The sequence below is a fragment of the Charadrius vociferus genome, unplaced genomic scaffold (assembly GCF_000708025.1).
Source record: "Charadrius vociferus isolate BGI_N301 unplaced genomic scaffold, ASM70802v2 scaffold375, whole genome shotgun sequence".
Lineage (NCBI taxonomy): Eukaryota > Metazoa > Chordata > Aves > Charadriiformes > Charadriidae > Charadrius > Charadrius vociferus.
Genome location: NW_009648440.1, coordinates 505,831 through 523,667, shown reverse-complemented (window position 1 = coordinate 523,667; position 17,837 = coordinate 505,831). Strand labels below are relative to the sequence as shown.

The following is a 17,837-nucleotide window of genomic DNA, read 5'->3' as shown; positions in this document are numbered from 1 at the left end:
AAGCAAGAAAGTCAAAGTCACTGGAGCAGGTCACAGGCCCTCAACAGTGTACTTCAGTCACTTGTCAAACACCCTTCCTGTTCAAGGCATGTGTCTAGAACCAGGAGTAAAGCAACGCCTTGGACAAATCCTAGCCCTCCAAATTCAGTGTCTTGCACAAGACTTCCACAGGTAGTGGAGAAGAGAGCTGATGAGCTCATGCAGGCATCTCCCTTGCTGTCATACTTCCCTGACACAGTTTCCTTGGCTGTGGTTTGAAAATCATTTTGGGGCTGTCCTTCAGCTGCCAGGATACTTCCTGCAATTACTCCCTTCTGCTACGAAGCCTTTTGGGTGTCTCCAGGGATCCCGGGAAGGCCCTACCAGCTCTGTATTGCACAAGCGTGCGGAACACATAAAAGAAATTACAGATTCAGTTCACCTTCCTTAAACTCCACCTGTGAATTGTACAGTCACAGAGCTTTTCCCTAACTTAAGGTGTACGCATTTTTCTTCAAGCCCCATGAGAAGAGAGATAATGAAAGGGAGATGGGAGTAAAGCAGCAAAAAGGTCACTGTAGGGGGAACTCTAGCTTTTCAAATTTGAGCCTTTCAAGGAAAGAGTTGCTGATTTTCTCTTCCTGCAGAGTATCATAAGGCAGCAAGAAGGTCATTGTAGGGGAACACTGGCTTTTTCAAAGTTGAGCCTTTCAAGGAAAGAATTAATGATTTTCTCTTACTGCTGAGTATCACACCAGCAGGTGTGGTGGGAAGCACAGAAGATAAGAGGCTGCCTGTTGGAAATAAGTGAAGTAAGGGATCTGCATATTCTTTTTGCAACTGTGTTTCCACCTCTAAGAACGTTTATGTTAATTTAGTCTACGAAAGTAATGCCAAGCTGATCTCACGCTCTGGTCATGCCTGTTGCAAGTTGCTGCTGTTCCACCCGATGGCCAATTTAATGAAGAACACCAGAAGGGGAAAAGTCTCTGATGGCTGTTAAAAAAGTTTGATCTAATTACTGACACATGAAGAAGAGGCAAGAACGTGAAACCACTCTCTGTCCGGTATCAGAATGCCCACAGAGATCTTTAGGAAATGATGGGTTGCACCACTCCTACAATTGCTCTTAAATTTGGTTTAGGATGACCTGAGTTTCCATCTGTCTCATCTTCTAATTGCACTCCCTCTTGTTTTTCGATACAATTTTCTTAAAAGTATCCAGTAGAAAATTCCAGGGCGATGCCAGTGTTTATGAATGATCTGTAATGTAACAATAAAAAAATCCCCAAACACCCAGTTACCAGTCATGTGTATGTAAAAATTAGGTCCACTGATGATCTTTCATACTCCCCTACTCTCCCTCCCCTGTTTTTATGACTGAGGGCTTCTGTGACAGCCACAAAGATGACAAACACAGAACTGATGATGGGGCACCACAAAAATCACTTTATTTGCTTTTCACTGAATTACAGTCATATAATATTGAGTGCTCCTTTCTGTCCATCCCAGGATGTACAGGTTTGCTTCTACTGAGATTATTTTGTATTGATTAACAGCTGAGAAGCAGAAGCAGCACAAATTATACCTTTTTGAGCTCGAAGCAACTCTGCTTAGCACCACATGCTGCCAAAACCAAGCAGCAGCTTCTTCCTTGTCCCACTAGGACAGCAGCTCATAGGGTCACATTTAAAGAAACCCAGATACTCACCAGTGCATCACACTCATCACCTGAGTACTATTATAAAAGCAAAAACCCACATACATAGCGTAGAACAACTCAGGAAATCTACAGAGGATGCTACGTTTGTCTACTGTTTGCTTACAGCTCCTCCAATCAGCCATATGCAGAACATGGCAAACGCTTATGCACAGTCTGCTCCACTTCACTATCCATGAGCAAAAGCTGATAATAACATAGGAAAATAACTTTTGTTTAAAACAACTGTACAATTAAATGCATCTTCAGATGGCTTAAGTGAACTCCAGCTTTCTGTTCTGGAGTGATTCTGGAAAATGTCCACTTCCTTTGTTCCTATGGCTCGTGTGCCTATGATGTGCGAGAGCTGCAACCCAGTTAAGTTATTAAACCTTGTCTGAATACAACCAGAACCTCAAATGGCAAGGAACCATACAAATAAATTAACAACCACAAGAGGGCAGACACAGGACAATCTGCCCCTCGTGAGCCAAGAACCCTAGCGAAAACAGCCTCTCCTTTTTAAGATGAACTGCCAGCTCTTACTAAATAAAGAAAAATAACGCAGCAAGCGCCCATACAGGTAGAGCACAGTTTTCCTTTCTAAGATCACCAGCTTTTACTCAATAAGAATAGAAAGCAATTTAGCACTTGTCGAAGTGAGTCATTCTGCCCATCTTGATTATGATACAATGGGTTCTAATACAGTAGCAGAGATATCTTGGCAATCAGTTTCTGCTGCGAGCCATGCAGTAGTATTGTATTAAGAATATATTTCCCTCAGATAAAAAAAGGAGTCCAAGTCAGGAGTTTACCTTTGACAGTCACTTTCGAAACGTGCTAAGCAAGTCTAAACTAACATGAGAAAAGGAATCCCCTGACTGTACTTCTTTTGGAATAATTCATTAGCTGAATACTTTTCAACCCATACAGTCAAAGATTATGTCCTAACTGGAGCCTCTTGCCTTATTTAAATGGATCCTACTAACTTTTCTTCTATTATAATCCCCACCACTATTTTGCATCAATCACTGTTCTAAAAGAAACTCAGAAAATCCACTTTGATTATTTAAAAAAACCAACCCAACCAAACAACCAAACAACCAAAAAAAAAAAAACCCAGAAAAAGCTCTGAATTACAATGTCAGTGACAATCTCTGTCATTAGCACAAACACAACTGGCACTTTTGAATAAGCAACTCAAACTTCAAGGCTGGAAGAAACATTCTTCCGTTACTTCCTCCTGTCTTCTCACAATTTTAAGATATAGAAGAGAGAAAAGTTATTGCCCATTCCAGAGTGAGGAGCTGAAGACCTCTAAAACTGTACCCACCAGCTTATGGGCTTTGTTTTGGGATTATTTTTTTTTCTTCTTTTTTCTTGATAAAGCAAACATTTTGACCCAGAGAATACAGAACTTGCCAAGACGTTCAAATATTCAGCTAAAGATTTTAAATAATCCAAATGCCCTAAAAAGCAAGGAAACAAACAAGCCCTTTCCCACCTCCACTCTTCATTTGGCCAAAAAGAAAATAGGCACAAGATTACTTCTGCAGTTACCTTTTAAATTCTATTTGTTGTTACATACAAAAGTTTCCTGGGACTCTGCCAGAATATTTAAGATCAAAGTTATTACTGGTGCTCACCGCACAGTCATCAAACTACATAATTTATGGCATCCGTTCTGTTCAGGAAAAAGGAGACATTGCTTTAATATCTATTAGTAATCTGTCACAGTTATTTACATGGGGGAAAAGTGTTAATAAAGACTGGCGTTTTTCCCTGGTTCGTTTCAGGTGCCGCAGCAGATCCCATTCAAAACCGGCTGGTACGCTGCCTGGAACAGGCTGTCTCCTCTCTGGAGCTGGGCTGCGGACGCCTTCCAGCAGCACAGAGGTGCCAAACCTGTTCTAGACTCTTTCCTTCCTTCTGGAAACATGAATATCCTTCACAGCATAATCACCTCCTTCTTAACACCCTTTTATTTACTTGTTGTAGGTTTTATCCCCTTTACTGCTTGTAGACACTGCCTGTTTATGAATGCTGAACAGGAAAGCAAACCTGGGTGTCTGAAGATGAAGCCCAAGCAAAACAGAACCTAAGTTATTCATCGTAATACAAACGAAAACGGCACCAGTGGAGCTGACATATACTTTTACAAAGCTAGTGTTTATAATAACATGAAAGGTTATTCTGTTGGCAGGGAGTAACGACAGAGAAGCAGTGGCCAAACTCCGGCTCTTAAGCTGTTCTGTGTTTGCTTACACGCAATTCAAACAAAGATCCCCAGCCAAGGCTCACCCGTGTGGTCAGCGGTGGATCACGATGCACTGGCACACAGACAGCTGGGCAATCCGATCTCCTCAGCCTCCGGCCAAAATGAGCCATGAGAGGCTGGTGCCACTGGCTCAGTCAGCCTGGACTGCTGTCACAACTGGGCCATCATCACTGCAAAGCTGCTGCTCTCCCTCAACTATGCGACACGCTCAGGTTTCCCTTCCCCACTCATTGCCCTCTAAAGACATGTCTTTCACAACTCAGCCATAGACTCTGATAAATGGTATGAACCCTGTAAGGCTGACCACCCATACACTACCACCGGTTTGTTATTTTCTTAATCCAACAGCAGAGCAGGGGAGAGGTTCAGCCTCCAGCTGTCATGCAGGAGACCTGCATTCACCCATTCCTCTCACCAACTCGCAATCTGAAAGACGAGAAATGATGCATGGTAGAAACATCCTAACCAAAACTTCCCCTTCCAGAAATAAGAAATCCAGTTTGTATTTGAGATCTAGTGAAGAGGAATACTTCCCAAAATGCTTGATCTAATCTCGGCTGAACTGAAACTATCTCAACTGAGCTTTGTGTAGCAGAGTCCAGAATAGTTAGAGACATGCCTGTAAAATCTCATCTCCACCCTCAGCTGGGTAGTCCTGAGAAATGTCCTGGGAAGGGCAAAAATGAATATTGCGACAAAACAAAAAAACCTGCAGGGTATCCCAGCCTGATCGGGAATTATATTAGGCTCACTGGAACAACTCCTGGCTGATTAAAAACATTCAGCATTCATCATGTAACAGTGCAGTAATTCAATAGTATTATTTAACTGTATTTTCATTTGTATAAATAAAGCCAAGGGAAACACCTTCTCTGTGCTATAAATTGTTGCTCTTCAAGGTTTTCGAGAGTAGCATTTCTTTTACATGGGAGCTGCTTAATAAACTACATCCATCATTATTTAGCCTTCTCTTGTGTGTGGTGCTCTAGTCCTCCTGCTGGATCCCAAGGTGACAAATCATAGTGAATTACTAAACCTTTAATTTACCTTTGATTAAAAAAAAAACCACTGAAGGGAAGTAGAGGCAATACATACACATGGGGAAACTGCTTCAAAGGCAACTGAAACTTTGGAAGATGCAACTTTTTTTCTTGTTTAGATTCCAAATGGACTAAAATCAGACTCGTTTATGCCAGGGAGAAGATTTCATTCGCTGGATGGAAAGACATACCATGCACCAGTCAGTCAAATAACCACTCTTGCTGGTTTCAAGGTTAGTATTAGACTGAGTTAACCCTTTTTCACAGATGTTTTTGTGCAGGAGAAAATAAAGCATGAAGACAAAGTCGTTTCCTAAATTGTGAAGACAAGGAACATATATTCCAACTAAAAATGTATCCTTGCACCACGAAAAGGAAATTATCCTCTAAATCCATTGACAGTACTACTCTTCACACTCAGCAGGCAAAATCATATGGAGCTACAACCTCAAATGGCCATCCAAATTCTATAATAACTACTTACTTCAAGATTCAATCCTATACTTACTCTCCCACAAAATACGCCTGTAAATAAATAACATATTTCCCAGAAATAAGTGTAATAGAATTGTCATAAAATGGAATACTGTATTTGTTCATTCTACACAAACACACACAGATTGGGAGTAAGCTTCTATTAATTCTTTTGAAGAACACCAACTCTAACATACATAATGAATCTGTCAAAGGTAATAAAATCAGAGAAAGCAACATTTCAAAAATTTTATGAGTTCCTTCTGGATGAAAAACTTGATGAAAAACCAGTTTTTAAAATAGAGCTCTAAATGAAGTAGGAGACAACAGGCAAATTATCTTGACAAGGGAAAGGGAAAGGTGTAGAAAAGGTATAACTTTATAACACAACACATGCATCATACCTGGTGGTGTAGCCACTGGCAACAGAACAAGAGAAACAAATAAGAAATAAAACAAATGTGTCCTTTGATTGACTGGAGCATCACCTCTGTGCAACTCATTTCTGTGTTTTGGCTTACTTATCAAGGCAATACCAAGACTTCCTTCCAGTCAGTTCAAAAGAAACCAAAGCAAAAATCAAACCCAAAAGGCAATCTTTGTTCAAATGCAGGGAATGAACTCCCCAATTTCTTCTTTGAGTGGGATGAAAGGAAATAGAAGAAATAGCTTTTATATATAAGAGTGATCCCAATTTAAAAATACATGCTTTTTAGAAACTTGAACCTCCAAGTCCTGATAGCCCAGATCTAATCCTGCCAAAACTTAAAGCACAAGCTCACGTGTAAATATATAGCAGTGCTGTATCTAGTCCCTTTGCTGGACTGGGATGCCCAGCAAACCACCACTTAGGTTTGTAGTCACAAAGGAGGCTGGCACTGTTAGTTTGAAGATGCGGAGAAAGCAGCTGATATTTCTGCTGTCACTGGCTATGGGCAATTCCTTTACAGCCAAGAGATGTGGTAGTTAACTAAGGACAACTAGTTGCCCCCCCTCCCTGCCTCACCATCCCTCAACTTACATATCTAGGCCTTTATATGGACTATTCAAAGGTTAAAAGTCAAGCACATGTTTAACTGTTTTGTTGGTAGCCACCCAGGTGACTACAATCACAGCTCCTCGCCTTGTACACACAGGCTGGATCACCACAGATTTTTAGGGAAAAACAGGTCCTCTGCCCTATTACTTGTTCCCTTTTAAACTGGTCAGCATTGACTTAGGTACACACTTCTCTGGATGTGCCATGTTTATACATTTGTGGATATCTATAGGAAATGCTTTAGAATATAGATAAAAACTCAATCACGTTTCTCTAAAAGCACGCAACTCCACATCAGCTCCATGTTTGACTGGCCAAAGCAAAATTTCAGTGTCTTCCAGCTCAACGGAGTCTCTTAAATTAGCCAGATGTGACAATCAGTTTTTCTGTTTACCTTGGGGGGTGGGTTGGGGGTAGGGGGTGAAGGTGGTGGTGCAGAGAAAACCACACACACACAAACTAAAATAGGCCAAATTTGTCTCACTCTGTATTTATTTGGTCACTGATTTGTCTTATTTGTCTCACTCTGTGTTTACTTTTATACACACACTTTATACATATACACACACGTATATATGTATGTGTGTATGTACAAATGTAAATGAGCAAGATGAATTGAGACAAAGGTGACCCAGGAGCTGAGATACAAAGCTTAAATTCAACTCCAGTTTCTGCCACAGGCAAATTCTGAGACCCTTGGGAAGTTACTCAAACTCAGATGCTTTCTAATTTCCCATTAATTTCATTTAGTCTGAGACAGTGTCTCTTTGTGGGATATTCACTTAACCTTCAGGTACCTGCCTAAATTAGGAGACCAGGCTCCCCCTGCAGCCAGTCATAGAAAGAGACCCAGCAGCCTGATCCAGAAAACAAGCTCCATACATTCAAAACACACTGAAAGACCTTCTTTCTCTGTTCAGTATATAAGGGCTGTAGGAAAGCTAACTTTAACTAAGGCAGCTGAAGTCTTTGTCTGCAGTGTGTGTGTGTATGTGTGTCAGCCTCCTGTGCGCTTTAGTTCTAGTCCATAAAAGAGGAATGACAATGCTTCACTATCTCATAATAGTTTCAGGAGAATAAGTGCAGGAAAGGCTGGGAGATGTCAAGGTACTTCAGTGGTGTGGTCATACAGGAGGCAGACAGTGACCTAAAAAGAACAGATTTTAACCCTTGAGAGGTTGGTGATGGGGAGCTGCGAAGCTTACGCAGCAGACTTGAATCACTTTGGATGTACTGCGCGGGAAGAACCAGCCCATCCAACAGTTTTACCTTGTGTTCTTGGGAGGCCCCAAGTGCTCAAGACACCAATGCCTCTGTAACTTTAATTTCACCTTGAAGAGTTGCAGAAATGTATTTTAAATGCATTATATTTACCCTGATACAGTATATCCATATAGACACATACAGCGTTAACTATTTCAAGGTCCCCACAGAGAGCTGTTAGCATAGACAGAACATGGGTCTGCATACTATTTAAGCCACATGCACCATCTGCTCCAACATTTTAATGTAATTTACCAGGCAAGAGCTGAGCAGGAAAAAACCTGCTAGATGAAAGATATTAAATTTCCCTTTCCCCAAAACACCCCCTGCTGCTTGATATATGAACCTAGCTCACCCATAACTAAAATCTGATTTAAGAACATATTCAAAAATTAAAAAAAAAAAAAGTCCTGTGTCTGCAAGGTAACATTGACATAATTTTTCTGTTAACTACTAATCTGCTGCACACGGAGAACTGTCCAAACTGATAATCCTTTTGCCAGAAGCAAGCCAAAAATGAGTGGACAGGTTAAGAATTTAAAATTGTTACTTCCCCTCAAACAGCTATTTTGATGATCTTCAATAAATGAGTAAAGAAAGATTTATTTACTGCAGCATTGAAGCCAAGCAAGTTCTATATGTTAAGACTTGTATCTAGCTGAAGGTGGCAGCCCTGGGCCAAGTGTTATTTAAATTTTGGAAGTCATCTGTAAAAGGGCTTCCAAATAGGAAAGACTTACACTTCAAGAATGAAGCTTCACCAAGGAGTGTAGACTCATGACAAATAAGCTTCCACCTTTTAAAACAAAAGCAATGATTTGCAGAAGTTATGACAAACTCCTTACATGTTCAACAGTATTTATGAAGATGTTTAGACAAGGTTAGCAACTTTTTTCTTCATTAGAAGCACACACAAAATTAACAAGAAATACAGAACTAGGAAAACCACCTTTGCTATAAATTCAGGATATCACACTCAACTGGAAGACCAAGACTGCCCAGCAACTTTCAAAACTATAATCGTATGCAACCTATTGACAAAAAGTTCCCTCTATAGCCTTACCAGTGCCTGCACATTTCCTTGCTATCACCATGACAATCTCCTACTGCCAGAAAGCTCACATTTCCTCTTCCAAGGACTGTAAGTATTAGTGTTGCTTTCTAATGTGGAAGGCAAAAAAATCTACATACAGCAGGTAAGTCTTAGCAGCTCCTCTTACTGGTAGCTTAAATACATCTGTCTTCATGATTCATCATCTTAGGACACAAGACCTCAACCTGAGCTCCCACCCAGACCTGAATGGCTGGCTGTGTGCCAGGATGTTTCAAACCACCAGCCAGTGATCAAAACCAGTCATCTCCGGCAGTCATCGTACCAAAACCTCCCTTCATTTTTCAACTCAAGGCTCATTAAAGGTCAACACAGCCAAATGAATAATAAGAATTATCAGAAAAGGAAAAGAGAAGGCAAAGTCTTTATGCCAGTGTACAAAATCATTGGGAGTGACTGTCTGACCAGGTCCCTTTAGCCTGGAAAGAAGTCAGTGGCAAGAGTTATAACTGAGATTTAAACAAATCCTGAGTGCCTTAAACAAGGAAAAAGAAAGTCTCTTCTTGCATGAGCTCCTGCTCTAACTGTAACATGTTGGTCAAATCAAAAAGGAAGTGATTCCTCATGGATGTTACGTTATGCAATTTCTGCTACAAGACACTGCAGATAGGAAATGTTTACAGGGACTCAAAACCACTTCAACGAATGAATGGAAGAAAATTCCACAATGACGACTGCAAACAAATGCACAATTTTCAGCTCAGGAAACTGACAGCTGCAGGAACGTATCAAGGAAGGATCAGCATAACCATGAATGTTCTACTCATCTTTAGGCACGTGACTGGGATACCATCATGACACAGGGATACAGGGATGTCCTGAACTTTGGTTTGATCAGGTGTGCCACCCTTAGGTTATTTTCTTGTGTATCTCAGGAGTTCAAAAACATCATGGGAAGTCTCACAAAAAAATCATGGCATTACCTTTTATAGTTTTTTTGTTTTGTTTTGTTTGTGGGTTTGGGCTCTGTGTGTGTGTGTTTGTTTGGGGTTTTGTTTGTTTGGTTGGTTTGGTTTGTTTTTAAATGATTGGGGGTTTTAGTCTCCTGGCTTTGGAGTAAACTTCAGTCCTGTTTTCATGCTTCCATCCCCAGCTAACATATTCTGCAACAGCGAGCACTGAGAACATTGCCATTGATTTCAATCAGCAAAGAATCACACCCTAACTGCTTCCAATTTCACAGGTACTAAGCAACACTATGTGATTGCAGCCTCTGAGTAAGCAATGTCCTGTATTCAAAGGTTTGAATCGTACAACGCCATACAGGCCTGGGAACTTCGGCACCTACCAATGAACAACACCTTTGCCAATCTTGGATAACAAACTCTTGAAGCACAGGAATAAATACCTTATGTCCTGTTAATTGATATTAGTTCTACTGAATCATAAAATTTCCCTGTATCCTCATCATGGACCTAAAACCGAGAGTACTTGCTACCATGCTGTAAAGTTTTTATATTTTCCCCAGTATTAACCAGAATAAAAATAATTTTTCTTTGTATCAAAATTCATATATAACATTCAGTTAAAGTTATGTATTCAGGTACAGTTTAAGATGAAAAACAAAGCACACAAAAATGAAAAGTTAAACAGTACAATACGTTAGCTTTTATACTTCTTAGTGAACATTAGGTTATAATAGTGATCTTCTATGTTCACATTGCAGTAAATAATTACTCTCGTTTATCACCATCAGCCTTAGGGGAACATGTAATATCATTCCTTACAATTCTGTGCATCTTTGCAGTACTGCATCTTTTTTCAAGAATTACATAAAACCACTGTCATAGGGTATATGTTTTTCTTTTAGAAATAGCAACTATCACTATTAGAAAATAGTAAATAACACTATATTCTCCATTTTTTTTAGTAGTAAGAGACTCTCGAATGCAAACAACTCAAAATACTCAAAAGCTGGATTTGCTTTAATGGAAATGGTACTTACAGCCTTTATCAAATTGTATTTTCTCACCCACACACCAAGACAACAGAAACCATGCTTGTTGTTAACACAGAAAATCTGAATGGTTCCGAAGACTGGATCATCCCTGCTCCCCAGTGAATGACTAAGAATGAGGCTGCCTGTCCCTCCCTGGGCAAATCCTGATCTGGTTTAACATTTTAAAAATGTGAAATTTCAAGGGTGAAATACAGCGCTACGGAAGTCCACACACGATAAAGCAAATGAGTCGCAACAAAAAGTGCTGTTCTGTTCTGTTGCATTCTGTATTTGCATTCTTGATTGCACCTGTGCTGTGTAAATTTATGTCAGAAATTGGAAACATAGTTTGCCAAGAAGCATGCAGGGGAAAAAAAAAAAAGAAAAAAAGGGCTACAGAGACTCTTCAGAGACCTCAAAAGGGAAAAAGAGCACAGTAAGAAAGCAAGTGATGATGAGTACTATCAATATACTTCAGCAGATTTGACAATTTTTCCATATAGCCAATATATTTCTGTTTATGTGTACTACATACCTGTATCCTATTCTGTTTAAAAGTGGTTGAAATCAAAGAAAGGCTCCTTCCAAAACATCAGAAGGCATCAGAAAAATTCAGTGGGATATTATCATAACAACGTAACAAATTTAACACTGATTGCACGGGGCATTAAAGCTACAACAGAACTCTTCACTGAAGACTAAAAGAAATCTTAATATGATATGTCAATACCATCAAAATTGGCTGCATGAGGAGGTTAACCTCCAAGGAGGTATAGTGAGGTTATTCTGGGTGGGGAGTCCAATAGAAACTTCTGCCAACGTAAAGAAACAACTATTTAGGGCTAATGTCCTGGCCACTTTGCAGCATGGACCTTGTCTTTTCAACCCTCCCCAAGGCTTCTTCAGTTCTTCCGCATCGGTGCTGACGCATCCTGACTGTTTAAATTATAACCACCATAGATAACCAGGCACATCCAACTTCTGCTATGAGTAAGTGTTTCCAATTGCCTTACAAACCAGGCTTTTGTATTCAACCAATAACACACAAAACAAAAGGACTGGAGGATTTTGAAGGTAAAAGCTCTCATCCTTCCCCTTAGGAAAATATTTTCTTATGGAAGCAAAAGCAATGCTTGCCAGCAAACATTACATTTCATAAATATGTATTTTAATAGTCAATATCAAGCATGAATACCCATAAAACAAAAATCCAAATCTGGAAGATACTAGGAATGTTATGGACCATATTTAAAAAATTACAATGTCTGCAAACTCCTCAGTTTCTTCTCCAGTTTTTAATCAGCAAACTGTGCAGTACACCATGAAAAGAACTTCATTTGCCTGGTGAACTGGCACACCAAGAGTGAAATATTCCTTCAGCACCAGCTTAGCAAGCCAAAAAATGAGTAACATTTCTCTTTTTCATTCGCTCCTACTGAGTTGGTTTTGGTAGAGTCCTTGAAGAGATTGAGACAGGAATGGTTTACATTTACAAGTAACATTTACATTTACAAGTTTACAGTGCCTATTCGAGACACCTGACAAAGGAGAGAGACAGAGCATCTAGGTTTAGGCACCAGTATTTATTCCCTCTTCAGAGGAAGTAGGTCTGTGGTGTGAGTCAGGGCTCTAAGGTTTGATGCTTTCATGTTGAGCAATCGGATCCATAGTTAAAGAACTTTATCTGTGAACAAATGCTGGGGATTAAGAAAAAAAAAAGACAACCAAAAACCAACCAAACAAAACTCCCCAAATCCCACAACCTAGTGTTTTTCTGAGTAGTTCACCTCAGTTTCTTTTGCTTGGAAATCTCCACTGACTGAAAATAATGCAACTTCCAATAAAAACGAACAGGCAGTATTTAGAAAAAACAGGCGCAAGGATAGAGCTATTGGGAAATCACAAGTCTCCTTCCCAAGTCTGATGAAGATTCCTTGCTGATCTGCACTCATTTAAAATTAAATGCTTTAAAACTAAAACTTTGGTGTTTCAAAGGGATTTAGGGGCATGGGACCAGAGTAATAAGTTATATCCATTGATCGTGGATACTGGAGGCATTAAGGAGATTCTAAAGGTTAGAAAAAAAGCCAAGCAAACAAAACCCAAACAAAAACCCAAGAAAAACAAAAAAGCGCAAAGCCTAAAGAAACTATTAAAAAGCTACTGCTGTTCAGAAGTGGGATGGCTTTAGAAGGCACTTGAGTTCTGATAGCAAAAAAAAGATGAAGGAGCTAGGAAAGAAAGTTTTTACCTTCATCCTTCTCCACAGAGAATCTCCTTTTGGGACTTGTGGATTTTCAATTTTGGGCAAAGGCAGCTTGCTGCCATAACACACTTTAAAAAATGCCAAACCATGGGCTAGTAATAGCAAACTTGGCTTCACCATAAATAGATGCAGACTGGCATGCCAGGAACCTACTGGGTTTTTAAATCATTGCAAAAGAGGATTAAAGAAAAGAATACTCAGAGCAGTAGGCAGGGAAGACTGGTGTTTAACTCCTTACCTGACTGAAAATGTGAGCTACCTTGTCCTCATTGTTACTTTAAACCAAATAAGCTAATCACTAGCGAACACAAATTATAAGCACATTTCTTCCTCATTTTTGGTAAACAAATTCCAATGCCTCAATGAAGTCACGCTAAGATACATTAGACACAGCTTTTGTAGCAAAGTGTTTTTCAGAGCTACTGCATGGAGCAGAAAAACAAAAACATGACTACATAAAGTGCAATTCTCTGTAAATAAAGTGAAAAAATTATTGGCACTTGCATAACAGACTTTGAACCCTCTAAAATATCTTGCTAATAAAGCGAAAGAATCTCTTTTTCCTTGTTTGCTTTAATTAATAATACAAGACTAAAGGTCATTCAAAAGCTAGACCTGAGTTACTAAATTCATGAATTCTTGCAAGATTAGAATTACAATAAATAGTTAGGAGACTTTTGGTGCTGGAAGGATATAATTTTGAAGACTGTAATTCAGAAAGGTGAAAAAGAGCTGAGACAGACTATTTTGAAAATTTTGACTGGTGTAGAAACCTGTCCATTGGTGTTCAACACACATTCATTCACACACACACACACATACATAAGTAATTGTTCTGAGGCCACAGTTTAGCTCTTCTCACACACACTGTAGGAACCTAAACATAACAAATGAACAACATAAAAGTTTTTCAAGAAGAAAGCCTGACCATTAGTGTGTTACATCTCATCGAAATATCACACAGTAGTCTTTCACTTCTGAGGCTGATCAGAACCTGTATTATATTTAGCACACCATGAACATGAAAACCCAAGAAAGAGCACTGACGGAAACCATTAACCCATTGGGGAGAAAATTTGGAAGAGGATTCATCTTTTACAAGGAAAATGATCACATTAAAATACACACAAACTTTGAAGAAAACAAGCTGTGTCAAGTAACTGGGGCCAAAATTGAGTCATTCATAGTTATCATACTTGGACTTCAACAGGAAGAATCTAGAGCACATTAATATACAACAATAGCTTCAGAAACAAGCTGCAAAAAAAAAAATCAACTGAGTATAACTTGGCTACCTGAAAGCACACTTGTGAGAATTAAATGGCTCATACTCCAAAAGGCTCCCGTACCTAATAAATAGTACTGGAAGACACCGAATCACAGAGGTCTGAGCACATCCAGTTTGCCCTGTGCTTACAAAGAATTGCTTATTCTCAGGTAATGAAAGAACAAGCATGTAAAATTCTCAATATGAGAATAATTAGGAAAAAATCAGCAATTTTTCTTCTCCTTCCTTTGTACTTACACTTAGGTTTTAGAATGCAAAATCATCAGGTGACATTGCTCCGTAATATTTCTGATTAAAATAAATTATGTTGCTCTTAATGCAGTTTACAGCTTCATAAATAACCATTCTGAGGATAAAAGAAACAAAACAAATCCAAAAAGCAACCTACCATTTACCCAGCAACCAAATAGTAATATGAAAGACATCACATTCCTCTTTCTACACTTCAGAAATACAGGAGTACTCTGATATTCCAAATATTAGGGGATGCTATTTGCTTATGATACTTTTAAATGATAACTATGAATGCACTTGACATCTCTTGGAAGAGAGAAAAAAGCATACCCTAATTCATCAGCTTCTCTTTTAAAGCTGACATCTGTCTGTTTCCTTACTGCACAAAATAAAAAGCGAGCTTTCCGTTTGCAGGCTCCAGATTGCTCGCTCAATCGCTACACTCAAATCACAGCATGCAGGGGCTGCATTCCACCTCAGGACTATTTGCAGCGACTGCCATCAACAGAGATGTCTGCGCTCACCAGGGGAGAAGGGGGCATTTCTGACTGTGAAGCTGATTGTGCTGGAAGTGTTTGCTAATAGAGATGTCAATGAAGTAAAGGACTTTCGGTACCTGAGTTAACTAGCTGTTGCTCCATGACCCCGCAGCCCAGGACCTCCATCCATTCTCCTTGGAAGTTGATCTCCATCTCAAAGGAAGGGTGAGTAAACGGGAAGTAGCAGTCTACCCATCTGACTTCCAGTCCTGTAGCAGTGTTTAAAAAATAAATAAATATGAAGGGTGTATGCTTAAAAGGCCATCCCTCCAACCATCTGTAAAACTTGCCCTTCAACTAATGACAGCAATTACAGCAATCCAGAGAAAATAAATAGCAAACAAACTAATTTACAACACTGGTGCAAGGCGATAAATCTTAAAACTTGCGGAAAAAAATGACCATGTCGTTTCTAATATGAAAAACGCTTTGTGCAATTCAAGCACCCTTTGAAACCAAATCAATCATTTGTCAAACTCTAGCAACTACCTGGCATTGAACAAAAATGAGCCAAGATCAGGGGAAAGTCAGTAATTTTGTTATTCTTTGCACCAGGAAATGACTAATCGCGCCTCAGAGGAAAAGCTAAGTCTTTAATTTTTTACTTAGCATTTTATGGATCAGCTAGGCAAGTACTTTTTTTTCATCAGAACCTATTTAAAATACTAAGCTAATCTTTCTGCATGTGTTTAAACATGAAAATTAAAAATAGATATTAATAAGCATAAATATAAATAAATATACACAGAGTTGTACATGGTTAGGGTATGCCATATACCAACGCACACAGAGTACTATGGACCCAGGAGACAATAGTTTAACTTTCTATGGACGCGAAGCGTAAGACAAAAGCACCACTGGGTAACTCTCCCTCCTCCCCAGCTCAGCACCTCTGCAAGTACCACTGCACAGAGCTAGGAAACCCGGGGCATCTCAGAGCAGCAGAGCTAGAAGAGGGCAAGGTTGACAGTGCCACCAAAAGCAGAGGTGTTGTCAAGGCCCTCATTATATTTGATGAGTTTTAGTTCTTGTAATCATTTACACAAGCTTTGTTTCTCTAAAGAATTTTTTCTAGCTGTTAGGCGTGTCAGGATAAAAAAAAAAGGTCTTGGAAACACAAACCATAAAAACTCAAAAGAGAATTGAACCGTGAATTCTGTGGGCTAATGCCTTAACCCAAGCCCATCTTTCCCTTCAGTTAAGCCAAACGGTAATCAGTGTTACGATCATTAACAACCAGACAGGTCCAGTTTTGAAACTAAGGAGCACAGCAGAGGTTGTTTGGGTGATGGTAACTGTTAACACCCATTGTTTGATTTTCAGGCTTTTTGGGTTTTTTTTCATGAAATGAACTTAAAACATGGAAATGCATGATTTATACTGAGAGTTTTTCAAATTAAAACATTTTCTGTTGCCTTAAGGATTAGATTTTCTTTGATTACTTCTGAATCATTAAATGTGGCTACAGAAACTGAAACAATGTTACAATCAAAGTGTACATACATAGCCAAAACGCAAAATACCTAGTAGTTATGGAGACCTTTTCTGGATACTCTGAACTTTCAAAACAAACACATTGGTACTTACAGATTTTCTTTTCTCTCTTAAAAATCAACCTCAGGAAGTTATATGAATGATAAAAAAGCGTTTTGATAATTTTATACACGGAACTCGGAAAAATTGAACTATTAGGAATGATACCATTCATAAGTGTACTGTGACTTGCATCAATCACTTCATTGCTTTTTTTCACTGCATAACAAGAAAAAAAATTACATAGATGAAAAAAGTCATGTGGGTACGACAGTACGGTGTGCAGAAAACATTTTTTAAATTTCCTGATCTTGGTACAAATGCATTTGTAATTCTAGGGCTGTACAACTCTACATTCACTGTAAAGCCATGCACATATAAAACATCTTCATTTAGCTTGCAAAATTTGCAACTGCATGCAGGAATTACATTGAATATTCAAGTAGGCTTATTTTCAGTAACAACATTTAGATAATGGTTTCTTTTTAATCCTCCGATTACTTCAAAAATGAAGCTCTGGGAAAAAAAGGATTTCTCTGCTTTTTGTTCTTAATTACAATAAATTTTAAAAGGTTAAAAAAAATTAAAGCTTTTTTCAATTTGAATTTTATGTATATTAGTACTTAAGAGGCATTTGTTTCAAATGCAAATAAGCAAATAAAGAAAAAATTCAATAAACCAGAACAAATTCACAACGAAGAAACAATTCTCACCTTCACTCTGTTCTCTAAATTAATAGTTAATCCTATATAACACAGTAATTTTATTCATACAGTAGCCAGAACAATTGGGAATACCTCTGTAGTTTACATTCAAGTGTTCTTTCAGACTTTTGGCTCTGGAAGACTTTACTGAAAAGCCGAGGGTGCTCAGTTTTCAGCAAGATTAAGCCTTCTAACTGCATTTCTACAGACTGTCACAGAATAAATGGGTACATTTATTATTTAGATACAAAATATTGTCTTGGTGCTCAGTATATTCCCAAGGAATAAAGGGTGTTGCTCACACTCAGCAAATTAAACCACTAAAGACTTAAAAGGATTATGAAGATTAAGCTTTCTGTAGTACTATATAATTTACCTGATTAGGCCTAATTTATTTCTTCACACACAGCCTATTGAAATGCTGGCAAAAAAATGATCTTTTCTAGAAATT

General features: G+C 38.8%; 1 protein-coding gene across 1 annotated transcript in view; it reads right to left on the bottom strand.

Moving 5' to 3' along the window:
- FARS2 (phenylalanyl-tRNA synthetase 2, mitochondrial) overlaps positions 1–17,837 on the bottom strand; it is a 197,251-nt gene that overhangs the window by 163,837 nt on the left and 15,577 nt on the right. Inside the window, exon 3 of the mRNA XM_009885411.1 lies at positions 15,227–15,358. Coding sequence (XP_009883713.1) covers positions 15,227–15,358 — 132 coding nt within the window. The remainder of the gene's footprint in view (positions 1–15,226; positions 15,359–17,837) is intronic.